Source organism: Opisthorchis viverrini (genome assembly GCF_000715545.1).
Source record: "Opisthorchis viverrini unplaced genomic scaffold opera_v5_228, whole genome shotgun sequence".
Classification (NCBI taxonomy): Eukaryota; Metazoa; Platyhelminthes; class Trematoda; order Opisthorchiida; family Opisthorchiidae; genus Opisthorchis; species Opisthorchis viverrini.
In genome coordinates this window covers 443,856-459,513 of record NW_008751882.1, presented here as the reverse complement: position 1 = coordinate 459,513, position 15,658 = coordinate 443,856, and the positions used below count along the sequence as shown (strand labels likewise).

The window sequence follows — 15,658 nt, the reverse complement described above, 5'->3', positions numbered from 1 at the left end:
GACCAGATCAAACTGCTTATGTAAGTTCTTTGGAACGCCAACTTCGATAGATACACTGCTCTTCATCTAAAGTTGGACAGTTGATTTTCATAAAGGAAACTACTCACAAGGTTGCTGAAAACTCTTCGACATCCCACGACCGGTTTCGCCCTTCTTGGAGCTCATCAGGTAGGCGCAGTCCCCGATTTTCCGTCAACCTTATATTCTACTTGAAACTCGGGGACTGCGCCTACCTGATGAGCCCCAAGAACGGTGAAACCGGTCGTGGGATGTCGAAGAGTTTTCAGCAAGCTTGTGAGTAGTTTCCTTTATGAAAATATACTGCGATATCTCGAATATCGTGCCAACTGAATCATAAGGCTGCCTGTGGGCAGCATATTCAGGTGTAGAGTATCATAAACAAGAGATTCGGTTGAGTCTCTTATGAAAACAAAATTGATTCGCAGATGAGTGGACAGTTGATGTCTTTTTTGTCCTAAAAGACTGCTGGATCAATACCTACTCCCATTACCCACTGTGAAACAAGCCGCAGTGGCAAGTACATTCGCTTCTAGTCTTACGCCAGTGTCTTATAAGCGTGCCTTAACGAAGGCACTACTCCGCAGGAAAACAAACAGTGTCATTCCTGGTGAACTAAACGAATAGGGGTTCTTAGAACCGACTAAAAAGGGACTAGCCTGGACGTTTTCTCCGAGTACTCGAAATGGACCAGGCTATTACCGTTTAAGTGGGATCATACGACTACAAACCTTCAGCAAGAAACAAGGTCACTCTAGCTTGTACTTTTCGGCGTCACGACTAGAAATAACCCAGCTGAGATTTCAAACCGCGACTTCTGTAACCGATGTCATCTATCCGTCCACCTGAAGCTGCGGTGACCTACTGACAGAATAGGTCATCTCAACAAAGAATGGTTTGATAGGCGTGACGAAAAGACGATCACCTAGTTGTCGGTCGGCAACCTAAAACCCAGCACTATCGGCCACAAGATAGCTGTCTACTTGGTTGATACAAAACAGTCGTTTATAGTTCTGTCATGCAATCTCAACCCCCCCCCCCCACACACACACACACCCCGGATGCTAGCTTCCAGCGAGGCAATAATGATTAAGCTGAAACAGCCGACTTCACATCTGACCAAAAGTCATTGGCTTAAAATGCCCATCAGTGTCAACACTGACGTTGTTGTCCCTGATGATGGTGATGATCACGATGCGTCAATTTATAACACTTCCACTAAACACCTATATCCATCTACTCTGATATTCTGAAGCAATGAAGTCTACTGTCTGGAAAATGCGAAATTCGAAATGAAGTTGCCTTCTTTGCGACAAATCAGTACCACCAGCAGCTGCAGAGGAGAATGAAATTGCCGTCCATCTGGTCTTCCTAGAGATCAGCTCTTACTCTCGCAACGTACGTTCCCTTCGTCACTGATGAATGGCTGCCATTTGAGCATGGTGTCAAGCCGAGCATGGATGCTGTCCCGTTGGATATCATTGCCCCTATTGCATCATCTCGGATCATCACCCCTGTCATCAAGGGCAGCAACGTAAGTGTTGGCACCGATGCTTCACCACCGTACAACCATGTGAATGTCATGGTTGTACGAGGGCTAAGATACTGCCAGGGCGCCCACACCTAGAAAAGAGAACAATCAGGGTCCTCAACCAAAGCCTTTGGCTCAAAGGCCTAACCGCAAGGCAGCGGTGTTGGGCTGGAAATGCAAGTACATTACCATCTTTAGGGAAAACAGCGCCACACATCTTCCAACCCCCAACCTGGAGGGCCAGGAGACTGTGTTTGTCAGACCTCTACCTATTGACCAACTGGTATGACTCTGAGTGTCGCGCGGACACCCCCTAGTATAGCTCAACGGGTCGCCGAGGTACACAAACCACTACACCACGGTAAAGTCCAGTCTCTTCGCGGATAACCTCAAGTGAACCCACGCAGGCTGGAATAAAATGCGAAGCTGGTGAAATCCAACACATTAAGACACCGAAAGATCTGGCGCGTCACTGGAGAACCGAGCGCATTCACGCTAACCATACGACTGAGCCAAACGGAATACAGCAAGCCCAGTCATTTCAACCTTTCTTGGGCTTGTTGCATCTGCTAGCCTCCAACTTTGTGTGTGTATGTTGTTCTGAAATGCGCCGGAGTTGACAAAGGCCATAACTTCTACTCTCTGACCCAATTACGGAAAGTATATGGCCAGCATTCCGCATTCATTATCCGTAAGACTGGCGAATCGTGAAGACCAGAATTGTTCTCTCTCTCTCTCTCTCTCTCTGTCCACTAAGACCGAGAGAATTCCAAGAAAATTCAGACACAGCTGATTTTCAATGCCCTCCATACACTGTGAACAAGGCCCATCACGCGCCACATTTGAAAGCCGTTTATCGATTTTACCAGAGGAGGAATCAATAACTGTGGATTGGCGAGTGAGGAAACTGGCTGCGCAGCGCAGCTGAAGGACGACTAAATCATCAGCAGAATTAGCGGGCAACGTTCGAGAATCATTTCCTCTGGTGTGGTGCTCTTATGCTTTGACCCAGTCGAACTGGCTACCCCGTCATACTGAATCCGCATCAGAAACGCAGTGTAATTAAAACGAATGGACTGGCACTGGACGATTTCATCGACAATCTGGTATCGGGTAAGGAAAAAGGTGTGAAGACCCCGATTCTTCGCGAGGCGGATATGATCAATTTGTGCCAGTTGACCAAGCATGTACTAATGAGCCAGCCTGTGTTGTTGGAATTGGAAGGACCACTGAAAGTTTGCGGAGACGTGCACGGACAGTTTAGAGATCTGTTACGACTGTTCGATCTGTGCGGATCACCTGAAACGACCAACTACCTATTTCTGGGTGACTACGTGGATCGTGGCAAACAAAGTTTGGAAACGATTTGTCTACTGTTTGCCTACAAAGTAAAGTACCCGACGACCTTTTTCCTTCTACGAGGTAACCACGAATGCCAGGCTATCACTCGCATCTACGGGTTTTTCGACGAATGCAAACGACGATTCAATGTGAAGCTGTGGAAATGTTTCCTGGACGTATTCAACTGTCTTCCGGTTGCAGCGGTAATTGAAAATCAAATATTCTGCTGTCACGGGGGTATATCGCCGGAATTTCTCAAACAGGACATCGCAAACCTGGAAGATTTAAAACAAAAAATCCGATCTATTCCGCGCCCAGCCGAAGTGCCCGAGGATGGTGTGGTGTGTGACTTGTTGTGGGCAGATCCGCTCAATCCGGAACTGTTAGACAACGAGACAGAGGAAGTGCCACAGATCTTTCAAGAGACCGGTTTCGCACCGAACGAACGAGGTGTATCATACGTTTTCAGTCCGGAAGTAGTAGACCGATTTCTAACCCGATTCGGATTGGATCTAATGGTTCGCGCACATCAAGTCGTCGAGGATGGCTACGAGTTCTTCGCCAACCGGTCGTTTGTGACCATCTTCTCGGCACCCAACTACTGCGGGGAATTCGACAACGCCGGTGGGATTTTTTGTCTTAGCCGCAGTGTGAACTATCGTCCAGCAACCAACGAGGAGGAAATCGATTTGGAGGGAAGCTTCCAAATACTGTATCCTGAGGCGCGAAAACGATCCACGGTAAAACGTCCATCAGTGACGAATGTAAATAAACGATGAAAAACGAACTGGAGCAAGTCTGTGCAACTTCCGAATCACAGGTAATGCGCACGTGCACTTGGCTTTCACTGAGTAAGAGGACACTTCATTTTGGTTCCACCCAATTTCGTCGTCCTCTCTCAGCGTCAACTAACCCCCATCTATAATTTTTGTATACTATTTTGTCTTTTTCCTTGCAAAAGTGCGCTACCCGCTCATCATCCTTCCATCCTTCCCTGTGCCAGCGAAACACAGTCAGTGACTGTAAAATGGGGAGTTGAATATCCCTCGATCTCCTTATCTCCAGATGTTTTCAGTGACGACACTTTCAGTTCACAGCATGGTTAAATTCTCTTTCAAACTAGGAATTTATTGCCGCTTTTGAAGTTGGTTGGGAACGAAATGTGATCAGCCATGTGGCGCACGTATGAACAGCTGCTGAACGAAATGGAACGAAAGGGTAACCTGACCTTATCCCAGGACTTTCGCTTGAAACTGTTCCCTGTATCCCATGAGATCAGATTGAACTTTATTAGGAATAAAATCAGCCCGGAACTAACGCAAAGTTCATCCAAACACGTGAGAATGACGGATGTAGAGTAAGTTCGAGTTTACAGGATATTGATGGCGCGTAAGTTATTCCTCAACGTTAACTTATCGTTCCTACTGGTGGAACTCTCAAGATCAAAATAACTCAAAGTGTTTGACTTTATTCAACGGTAGGAAGCACTGAGTCCGACTCTTCGTCTAACGATCAGCGTGTGACCAGCGTTTCGGACCTGACACCTACTAATGACACCGCTTTCCGGTAGGACGAAAAATCCAGGCGGAAAGCGAGTTCATTCTGACCATCCAACCCGTACAGATTAAAGCCTGTGATTTTCTTGAGGCCCAGTCATCCTACTCCCAAAGCTTTATGAAGTGGTGAATGAGTGAAAATGTTTTCAATCGCGCCAGTTAGTTGCCCATCTGTTATTTTGAGCATTAATTAATCGGTTATTGGAAATTCACGAGTTCCTGCTTATCCAATCTGAGAAGTGCTGGTGTAGTTTAGTATAGGAATTCCAGCTTTCCCCATCGCTGCGTCGATTAATGTGGCACGTGAGGATTATATCCCTAACTTTTATTTGTTGTGATGTACATTAGAACTGGTGAGATTCATTTGTGGTTACGACTGTCGATCTGTTCGCCGATTTGCTTGGTTCAGCTGCAGCACCCTTTCGGTGCTTAACTGCCACGCCCCCGAAAGAGGCACGAGGGCTGGGATACTGCCAGGTTGCCCAAGCTTAGACAGGGGAAGTCGAGGGGCAGGGGTCGGGTTCGAACCACGAACCTTCCAGTTCTAACCACTGAGCCATATCGACAATTTGCTTGCAAAAGTTCCTTCAACATATCATCATTGCGCGGTTGGACAGGCAGTTAATCCTAATCTGACTGAGTTTATATACCTTTTTGGGACCACCGAATCACTAGCTGGAATACACACTTGCATTCCATTGACCCGCTTGAGATTTGTCTTGTGTTGTGGTCCGTATTCCTTGCAGTCAGTCGGTGCGTTGAGTAGCTTTTTTTCGAAGGCAATCGATGGCATTCTAACTGGACAGTTTCCACTTACTCAACGCATTCATCGAAACGAAGGAATGCGGATCAAAATGCAACACAAATTGCAAACGGGTCAATAGGATCGCGGGAAACGTGCTGTCTAATAAGCCGAAAACATCAGAAAATCATGTAAGGGCAAGCAAGTAAGGAGGGGGTATCCCAAGCGTACACTGACGATGTTCCTTCGATTGGCGACGAAATGTTCGCAGACTAATTACCGAACTCGGTAAACCAGTGAACGCACCCAATTCTGATAACTGGCTTCAAGTCCACGAATCCGCCACAAGTAAACTCACAAATGCGAAGTTCTACAATCCCAAGAGACAAGCACGGGAGGGGCCAATATTCAGCAACACGTGTGCAATAACAGTGCGGTGAATTACCCTGATGAAGTACATTCTTCGCAAGGAAAATATTATTAGTCAATACTATGAGAAATCATCTTTAGCAATCAGAACACTGACAGTAGGAAAAATAAGTGGGGCCCGCGATCGATTTTTTAATCGACGAACACAGTTCCCCATATTGTCAGTGTTCACACCGAAGCAGAGCCGTTTAATGTACAGCGTGGGGATGACCAGGATGTCAAGAACTTGACAAAGTAAAGCAAAAAATCTGGGTCGTAGAAGGCAAATGTCGTCTTTCCAGACAGGAACCTCAAGAGACCGAAAAGATACTGAGAAATATAGCCTGTTTATGAACCATTAACGACGTTCCTGCACTGAAGCAATCGCCATTGGTGAATCCCTGTTCCACCCCCCATAAGGTCAAACGACTGCACCTTAATGGGATGGTTAGACAAGTGTCTCCCACGTGTAGTTAGCTCCTTATTATCCGCCTTGTCCAGAAATAAACAATCTCATGACTGAAAAACGACATAACCTTCCGAGCCTCTCCCATTTCTTTGGCTTTCTGTGTCCACCATACTTCACGATCGGATCGCACGCTCACTTTCACTTGACGTCTGATAACTCTTCGCACCAGGTTATGTTCGGGACCGGCTGGGCTACTTCTCCGAGACTTGAGCAGTGCCACCGTTTGGTATGATATTCAGTGCTTGTGTGCGCCTGGTTGGGCCGTGCCACAGGCAAAATTCCTAGTACTATGCAAAGAGGTGGCAATGTCGTCCCATTACTATGCAAAGAGGTGCCAATGTCGTCCCAGTAAGCGTTCACATCTGATAGTGGAGCATTTGGAAAAGACTCTAGGAGACGATTCTGGTAAGTTCGCCTAATATCCGGATCTGCTAGTTTCTCAGTTCCCAAGCGATTTGTGCGCACCTCACGCGGCCCAGGAAGAAGCGACTCCGGACGAGTGTGTGGTCAGAATACACGAATGTGTTCCAAACCGACCAGCAGTCAGTTATTAACTCGCGCTATCGGTAGCTAGTGGCAACGTGATCGATTTGAGTTTGTGGCCGGCACCATTGGCTATTTCCGGAATTAGTACTGCATAAAAACAGCCTGCGATCAGTACACAGCTAAAGCACTCGTTCCCCATTGTCCGTACGTACCGAGTTCAATCCATGTCGTGTTTATTGAGTCTCAGATGCACTAAGGTTGCCCACTTGTGCATTCATATCTCCTGCAACGACCACGATATCTCAGCTTCTAGCTCGCCGCAGCGGGGCATTCAGAGTGTCATAAAACCTATCTTTGACGGTATCGGAGCTACAGTCAGTTGGGGCGTAAGCGGACACGACGGACAGACAGCGATCAGTTTGCCGTATGTGAGTCTCCTTCACAGACGTTGCCAGACGAACCGCACAGAGGCGACTATCAACAGGTATCCAGTCAAGTAAGGATACTTCCGCCCGGTGACTTAGCACAATACCAACCCCTGCACATCCCGCTGCAGCAGCCTCTGGATCACCAGAGGTATGCAGCGGTAAGCGAGTCGAGACTCACGGGGCGGTTAACTCAATCACTGTGTTTGCATCTTGAATTCTCGTCTCTGAGACACAGTACACATCAATGCCATGCAAGTCCAGTGTGAGTGCAAGAGCAGCCTATCGTCCTGCTTGCTTCAGAGTGCGGACGTTGAACGCGGCCAGGTAGACTGGGTAAAAACAAAAAAAAATGAATAATAATCGTTCAGTTGTAGCGCACTTTCGGTACCTAGCTGCCACGTCACCCGCAGGAAGCACGAGGGCTGGGATACTGCGAGGTTGGGTTAACCAACATAAAAATAAACGAAAAGTCAAGAAGCCCCATTGACCGATAGCAGTATGGTAGACGCTGCAAAACGAAGACTGATCAGAAGAATGGGTTTTACATCTGGGAGAACACCAGACAGACAAATTGTACGCTGAGACAGACAAAAACTAGAATCCTGGATAGGATGAGTAAACAAATGCATTTAAATACAGATTCCTTTCGTGCTAGAACTGTGTAAGTGTAGGCAGATTCTTTCTTATACCTGTTGTTTAATGCTTCGGGAATAAGTGTCATCATTCGGCCATAACGCTCTTTCTTGGTCTAACCGTGTGTTCCCCGAATGAAGCACGAGGGCCGAAATACCCTCAATTTGCCCAAGTCTAGACAGGAGCAGCCGAGATGTGAGGGTCGGATACGAACCATGGACCTTCCAACCACTTAAGTTTTCACTTACCAACTGAATTCATCGACTAATTTGAGCAAATTTATTCATTTCAAGATACATATCATCTAATGTTTGCCATGAACACCCGTGATCCGTGTGTGAAACAACTCAGCTCTTAAAAGCCTGTAGCCTTTGAAAATCGGTTAGTTCCCGAAGTCCATTCATTGACCTGTTGTGTAGTCCCAGATTAAACAGAAAAGAGCTTCAAAATGTACGAAGCTCCATCACAACAAACAGTGAGTAGCAGACATCATCATCATCGATAGCATGACATCAGCCTTCAACACCGATGCTTCACTGCCGTACAACCATGATTTATTTGAAAGCCTTATTGTAAAGAAAAGAGTAAAGGGACTTAGTGCTTGCTTACCACAATCATTCCGAGGTGCCTACACCTCCAGACATTCACTCAGGCAATCTGGATAGAAACTGACAACGAGAATGCCACTGTCATCGGTTGGCCGGCCATATCTTGTAGTGTCTCCAACCGGGCACAGTGAGGATCACGCGGTCCCCATCCCGGAAGGCGAGTAGCACCGACAGCACCCAAGCGTTTCTCGGTCTCCTTCATACTCCTCTGCCAAGTCAAGGGTTGGCCACCTCTCTGTTTACGCCAATCTGAACTGGGCATGGAAAACCGCACCTCTCTTCGGAATACGTAACACATGTCCCAACCAACGCAGCTTCTGGTGCTGGACACATTCTTCAATTGAAGTACCCGTTACACAACCGAAAACACGCTTTCTAACTGCCTCGTTACGGATTCGCCGACACCAACTCACACGAGCTATGGTTCTGAGACGACTGTCAAACACCTGAAGACGTCTCAGTTCCGCTGCTCGAATAGGCCAAGTCTCACAGCCATACAACAAGATAGCCCGTACTGTAGCTTGATACACACGTCCCTTCAGATTCAGAGATAAATCATTCTGACGCTATAGGTGTCTCAAATCAGCCACCTGAGAGTACCTTGTTTAGAGTTGTCGGATGCGAGTAAGCGGTCAGTTGTCGAATGAGAACATCTCTGGCCCTCTGCGCGCGTGTGTCTAGCGATTCCATAGATCTAGCGTTCTTCAAAAACTGCACAAGACTGAGGAATCAGCGCGAAGATGAAAACTACCTAGAGTTATTCATGTGACAAGAGAACTGACCGGTTTTGTGCGTGAAGTGCACACTGAGTGCGGTAATCGGATCCTGTAGCGGGTCCCGATAAATCTCAGTGACCAACAGATCATTGTCCCCAATCCGCAGAGGAAACTTCTGGATGTCTGTGGTGATGAAAAGAAAGCACCGGTAAAAGACGATTTCGTGGAAAGCATCGAATGGTTACAAAGTATGATATGAACGACAATACCTTTGAGTTGGTGTCAACCGCCTAGAAATACAAGGAAATGAATGCATATCTGACAGAGGTAACAAGTGAAGGTGACAACCACTACACATTTATGAGTTTCCATTCTTTAACCGATCAAGGCTGTCACATTTGAGAAACAGTTAGGAGGATTGCCACTTAAATCAAAATAGCAGGCAAACCGTTTTGAGCAAAGTTGTCATCCCTTGAACAAAAAAAGTGTTCGAGTAAACAGCAAGTATCTCTTGATGGGGGGTTCCTACGTTGAAGAGATGACTTACAAGAGTTGTAACGCATGTTTTATATACCTAAGTAACAAATAATAAATAATTCAAACCATCAGTTAGGGGCGCGTTCGTTCAAAAAAAAGACAACCGTACACATATGACTACTCAGTAAACCAGTTTTCAGCAATGACAGGAAGGTTTCAAGTTCGATTTGCCCTCGAGATACGTGAGACGTGCACTGTCAAGGATGGAACAGTATTAGAGTGCTTTTCGGGTTTTCAACAACGTAACTAAACTTGCAGGATGAGATCGCAACTGAAACCTCTAAATTCCCTCAGTAACTGCAAACCGTGACCAGGATATTCAGAAGGGAGAACATTCGCAGGTGGCACGAACCCCTATCTTGGAAATCGTCCCTCGAGAAGCCGTTCGACACTAGATCACATGGGATGAACTGCATGGCTGGTGGGAGGAGTAGCGTCATGCCATGTAGAAGTACAAGCTGATCACACTGTTAACCAACCAATAGTAGTCGAGTTGACCCACTAGGTTATGAAAAGGCCAACAGATCATGGTAACATGTGACCAGGATGAGATCTGGAGCGAAAGGTTGGGGGCCGAACTATTCGTTCCTTGTAGTACAAATTCGGTTAGCTTCATAGCTGACCTTAGTCAATAAACGGGTTTTAGGCGGAACAATTCATAGACGGTGAGTAGAAGGTTGCAGTGAAAAGGTGAAGGGAGTGCATAGCAGTACGATAATCAAAATATCATAGCATGCTGTTCCTTGACGTGATGCTGAAAACTCTTCGACACTGATTCACTCTTTCTTAAGGCTAATTAGGTAGGCATAGTCCCCGAGTTTTCGTCAACTTCATGTCCTACTTGCACCAAAATTGTAGGCAATTGGCGAGACACACTGATTTGCAAAGGTGCAGTTAAGCGGCAAAACGAGAAAACGCGTGGTAAACTGGGTTAAAACGATTGACTACAGTACACAATGGAAAACGCAGTCAATCTATTCGCTGGGGTGCGCACCATCCGAGGTGACTGTATCACTGCACGGTGGAGTAGTGGTGTAGGTCACGGTACGGCCTCAAGTGAAAAAACGCGGTTATTGGCACACTGAAAAGGCTAAAATGGCCGATTAAGGCATTTGATGGCTCAGATATCGTATTCTGAAGGTACGTGTTGTCTGGTAGAAGGCGTATACCATCCATCGGTGCAGTGAGTGTTCAGGTATTCGTTCAAGTCAAGTAAGGTCACAGTGTTCAGGTCTATTTACGGTGAAAGTCAGTATTGTACGGCTATGAATAGCCTTAGGTTGTCAGTACATTTCCTCATCACCACTGGGGCTACTCACTTGCGAATCTATATGGGCTTGTCCTTGTTCACACTTGGATAGCGCCCCGAACTATTCTTCCGGGTGGCCACCTCTAACCGCTTATCAGGTGAACGTGAATGCCAAGTAACGTTGGACGTTGAAACTGATCAACAACGATCAGACAGACAATACACAAAAGGTGGACTGTATTTCTGAGACGTATTCCCCAGTGGTTGTCGCAATTGTTTCGCATACGAGGATGCATTCTGAACACCGTCTAATAGTGCTCCATACGCCTCAGGTACACAACTCAGGACAAATCGATTAAGATGAATCTGAGTTGAAAGGCAGTGAATGGCCAGTATTTCGCTGAGCTCAGTTATCAGTATGGGGCTTATTCGTAATCATTGTCTCCGGCGGACAGTTGTTTAGCTGTAACACCTTTTCGATGCCTAGCTGCCATAATCACCCGAAGGAAGCACGAGAGATGAGAAGGCGTCAGATTGTCCAAACCTTGACAGGAGGTTCATCATCATCATCATCGACAGCATGACATCAGTGTTCAACACTGATGCTTCACTGCCGTACAACCATGATTTATTTGAAAGCCTTATTGTAAAGAAAAGAATAAAGGTGGACGGGGGAGGGACTTAGTGCTAGCTTAACACAATCATTCCGAGGTGTCTACACCTCCAGACATTCACTCAGGCAATCTGGATAGGAACTGACAACAAGAACGCCACTGACATCGGTTGGCAGCCATATCTTGTAGTGTCTCCAACCAGGCACAGTGAGGAGCACGCGGTCCCCATCCTGACAGGAGGTTGCATTCGAACCACTGACCTTGTGGACAACAAGTTAGCGCCTTAACCACTGAGCTGTCTCAGGCTTAGACCTGGCTTGTACATCGTCATCGGAGACAGCAACATCAGAGGTTCACTGCCGTGCGCCCGGTGTGAAATATGAACACCGCCATCTATTTAGGTCTATAAAGACGACAAAACACCGAGAATATAGGGGATTCTAGGTTGAATATAGGCCAGCGGACAAGGCAGCACTATCGACTCGGAAAATTCACAGTGTCACATTACTGAGCTGGATTTGTAGTACCCTTACACCCCCGGGCAACGTGTGAAACCACGCATGTCTCGTCACGCCTTGTCCACCCCGTGTTTTATCCCAGCTGGAGTAGGCTTTGGCAAACACGGCACGACGAGGCAACCGAACATTTGATCGTGTATTCGCCAGCATAGCTCGTCCAGTTGTATCCCGCCATCAGATGGTCGAGTACTCGAATCGTTCAGAATTATTGACCCAGCATTAGTACGACATATGTACACAATGTATGGAAGGCAGTGACGATCAAGGAACTAGTCTGACCAGCAATTGCATTCGTTTTCATGTTTATCCATGAAACAGATATATGGGGATTGCGAAGACTCAGATAGACGGTCAATGTGAAGGAGTCTTCGGTTGAATCAGTGTAAAATCAAGAGCCCGTAAACCGGATCACCCGGAAGCAAGATTTCATCACTTTCTACTTGCTCGGGGTAGTTCATCTCTGATTGATCATTCGTTCTGTACTTTTGGACTTCAGCGTCTCGTGGAATTCCAGGGGTACACCGTTTCGCTCACTCATTCTTGGTTTCTCAAGAATGACCTTGTCCTCAGAAGACGGCGCTGTGTGGCTGATCATTCTGTTTTACATCTTTGAGGTGAATTTAGAATGCGAATCGATAGACGGCTGATGGTCATGCCAGTTACGAAAAGTAAGTGGGGACGTTAACTTTTCACAGCACGAATTAAGAGCATGTAATATTCCAGTAGGATGTAAGAGCTTCGTGTAGCCGTAGATAAAAGCCTGCCATGCTTTCAAAACGGAGCATGGGCGCTTGGAGAAGATCGAGTATCGAACGAAGAAATCCACTGTCGATGCTCTGATATGGCTGGACTCCAGAAGCTACTACAATTCTGTTGTGACTTGATGTACGGTAGTGCAACTCTGTATCGGTCTCTTGGCTTCCTGCTCCGCCCACAATGGTATCTCAAAAGGCACGGTGGCTCTACACAGCCTTTTATGGAGACAAAGGAAAATTATTACAGCCGTAATTAGAGGGTAATCACAGGGTGTTCCACAAGGTCGTGCTAGAATCTCCGTGAGGGGCGAGTTAGAGATGTTCGATACGGATTGGCTGGCATCAGCGCATGCCCTCGATTGGTCCGTGTCTTGCACGTGACGCATCCGTCCAAATGATGTGATGTTCGGTTATTAAGGACGGCTGGCTTCCATACAAATTCAGACGGGTGATTCATAGCCCCCATACGGTTTTCATATCGTGCCAAACTTAGCGTTGTCGCCGAACCAGTATTGCTAACCCAAGCGCCCAATTCCCAAGTAGTTTGGGTCACCGTAAGCAACAACAGATTGGAATTCACGACAGGCCTTGCAACTGACCGGTGTACTTAGAAAGCTGAGGGGTAGTACAGGTTGTCAGAGTAAGTGAACAAGCAAGTGACCTTTCTAGGACGATCTACAATGCCCCATAGTGAGATGGAAGCAAGATGCGAGGCCGGGCNCACAGTAAGTCGATCGTCTTTCCCTAAAATGTTGGATGTTGAAATTCCTCGAATGAAGCCACATAAACCAACAGACGCAAATTGTGAATTTGTGACCATCGACCAACCGCCACAGATGAAACTGAAAAACACGGTGTGTGACAAACGACTAGTCCGGCGGATCCAACAATCGCAAACGCAGCTCGCAATCAAAAAGTGACCATGGAAATCATGCGAATTGCCAGATCACCTCGTTATGCGGAGAAGAGGACAGCGCTCGTCGGGGAACCAGGAAGATTGAGAGAGCATTACAAAAGAAGAAACTGCACAAGAACAAATAACAAGTGAGAAGAGCTAGTCACTGGATCTCTGTTTCAACGCTCGGGCGAGACCCAGTCACTGCGTACTCAGTTAATGTGATACCCGTGACAGGGATGAGTGCTAGTCCGTGCAATAAAGTTGCCTACTGCTGAGGTGTTAGATTGATTGATTTGACGACAAAACTTGCGCCAGCAGTGATGCACAAATTTGCGAGTCAGTCTCACCGTGTTCTCGACCTGTAATGTTATCGGGAATGAAATGAAATAAAGAACAGTAGTAAGGTGTGAGAGGATGGACTGTGTTGGAAGTTTGCCCAGAATACAGAAAATTCTGCAGAGGGGCGGGAGGTAGAAAACACACTTACTAATGCTGCATATGCGCCCATTTGCACAGCCAAGGAGAAGGAGTTCGGAAGCCGCGACGCTATAGCTCAGGATAGGAACTGTGCTCCAAACCTGAAATAGCGACAGACCACATGTAAGAAAGATAACTGGGAAAGTGGGAAAGTGATGCCAAACTCGAAAGTTGCTTAACGCTAAGGAGTGATAGGACCGAAAGACCTGACAAATACCAGTTGTCCCCGATCACGTTCCCATACCCATTTTCTTATCCAAACGGTATTTCTAGAATGAAATCACTTCTAAATAGACCGACGGAATGATATGAGGGTGAGATGGTTCAGTGGGTAGAATGCGAATTTACTGAACGGAAGGTCCGTAATTCGAACCCGACCTCTGCTTATCAACTTCCCCTGTCTAGACTTGGGCAGTATCCTACCCCTCGTACTTCCTTTGGGCGGCATGACAGCTAGGCACCGAAAGGGTGTTACAGCTGGACGAACAATTCCTCTATGGATATCAAACCAGTTAACTGTACCCAATAGGTATGCATAATGTCTATCTAAATTTCTGGAATTTAGTCGTTGAGTGTTAGTTTCATTGTTGATCTTGACAGGAATAAGAAATCTCTACCAATCGCCAAGGTGAATCAGCCGATCGCTTACACATGGCGATTCAGAACCAGAAAAGCGCTAAGCTACTGATTATGGTTAGTAGTCTGAGTTGTGGAAAACAAGGCAGTTGGACATGTGAACTGTAGAGAACGATTAAGAACAGCCGCCGGAGCAGCCAATCGTATCTGACGGTGCCTCATGGTTGAAGGAAATAGGGACGTCCAACCCAAACGAAGGAAGTAAATTTTAGGTCACTCGCCGTCATTGACCCATCAATGCGCTGATGGGTCACGCGCTAACATGACAGTGAACAGTAATGAGTCCAAATGATCGTAGTGATAACAGCGATTCAGTCTTACGCGAGCAGCCCGATGGTAGTTCGGAGGCTATTGAAATTTCCTATCATCATAGAAGTTTCAGACAGGATCTGTGGGCTCGATTAGGGACCCGTCAGTTGCACCCAGTGGGTGTGGATTTCACCTTTAGATCACCTAGAAGATGCCAGCAAAACATCCACAAGCAACAAAACAGCACGTTTTACCACATATGAGTCAATCATCAAGAAAGTGTCCCGTGCGTGGTTCCGAACTGATCTTTCAAGGCAGCGACTGTTGCAACTTCATATATATTTAAAAGAAAGTGTCCCGTGGTTCCGAACTGATCTTTCAAGGCAGCGACTGTTGCAACTTCATATATATTTAAAATTGCCTCCAATCTTGAATGACTGACTTCCCGGTTAACAATTCAAATGGACCGCCCTTTTTTGGGCTGGTGGAATTGAACCCTATTTCAGTTTTACAAGATATCTATATTCTCCGTTTTTCTTACCACGCAAATCGTTTTTACCGCTCTGGTTATACTATTTTGTACCAAATCCTTAGGCAGCTATATATTGTTTTAATTCATGAGTTTGAGACGCGGTTTCGTTCACGCGTTGACTGTTGATCCATATCGGCTTTGCTTGCCTTTTGGAGTACCTCACCGTTTGTCGAAAACCGTTGAGGTTTGTAATTTTGTATTCCGTGTAACTACTTTCATTTTTTATAGTACAGCACATTTGCGTAGCCATTCGTTCG

The 15,658-nt window shown here is 46.4% G+C and overlaps 2 protein-coding genes across 2 annotated transcripts in view; one reads left to right on the top strand and one right to left on the bottom strand.

The window, feature by feature from the left end:
• T265_08567 (hypothetical protein) overlaps positions 1 to 15,658 on the bottom strand; it is a gene marked incomplete at both ends in the record, with an annotated part of 51,122 nt that overhangs the window by 15,703 nt on the left and 19,761 nt on the right. The window contains 4 exons of the mRNA XM_009174412.1: positions 8,570 to 8,786; positions 8,821 to 8,941; positions 8,972 to 9,119; positions 13,995 to 14,085. Of these exons, the coding sequence (XP_009172676.1) occupies positions 8,570 to 8,786; positions 8,821 to 8,941; positions 8,972 to 9,119; positions 13,995 to 14,085 (577 nt within the window). The remainder of the gene's footprint in view (positions 1 to 8,569; positions 8,787 to 8,820; positions 8,942 to 8,971; positions 9,120 to 13,994; positions 14,086 to 15,658) is intronic.
• Positions 1,475 to 15,658, top strand: part of T265_08568 (hypothetical protein) — a gene marked incomplete at both ends in the record, with an annotated part of 18,503 nt that continues 4,319 nt past the window's right edge. Inside the window, 3 exons of the mRNA XM_009174413.1 lie at positions 1,475 to 1,552; positions 2,599 to 3,654; positions 6,997 to 7,137. Of these exons, the coding sequence (XP_009172677.1) occupies positions 1,475 to 1,552; positions 2,599 to 3,654; positions 6,997 to 7,137 (1,275 nt within the window). The remainder of the gene's footprint in view (positions 1,553 to 2,598; positions 3,655 to 6,996; positions 7,138 to 15,658) is intronic.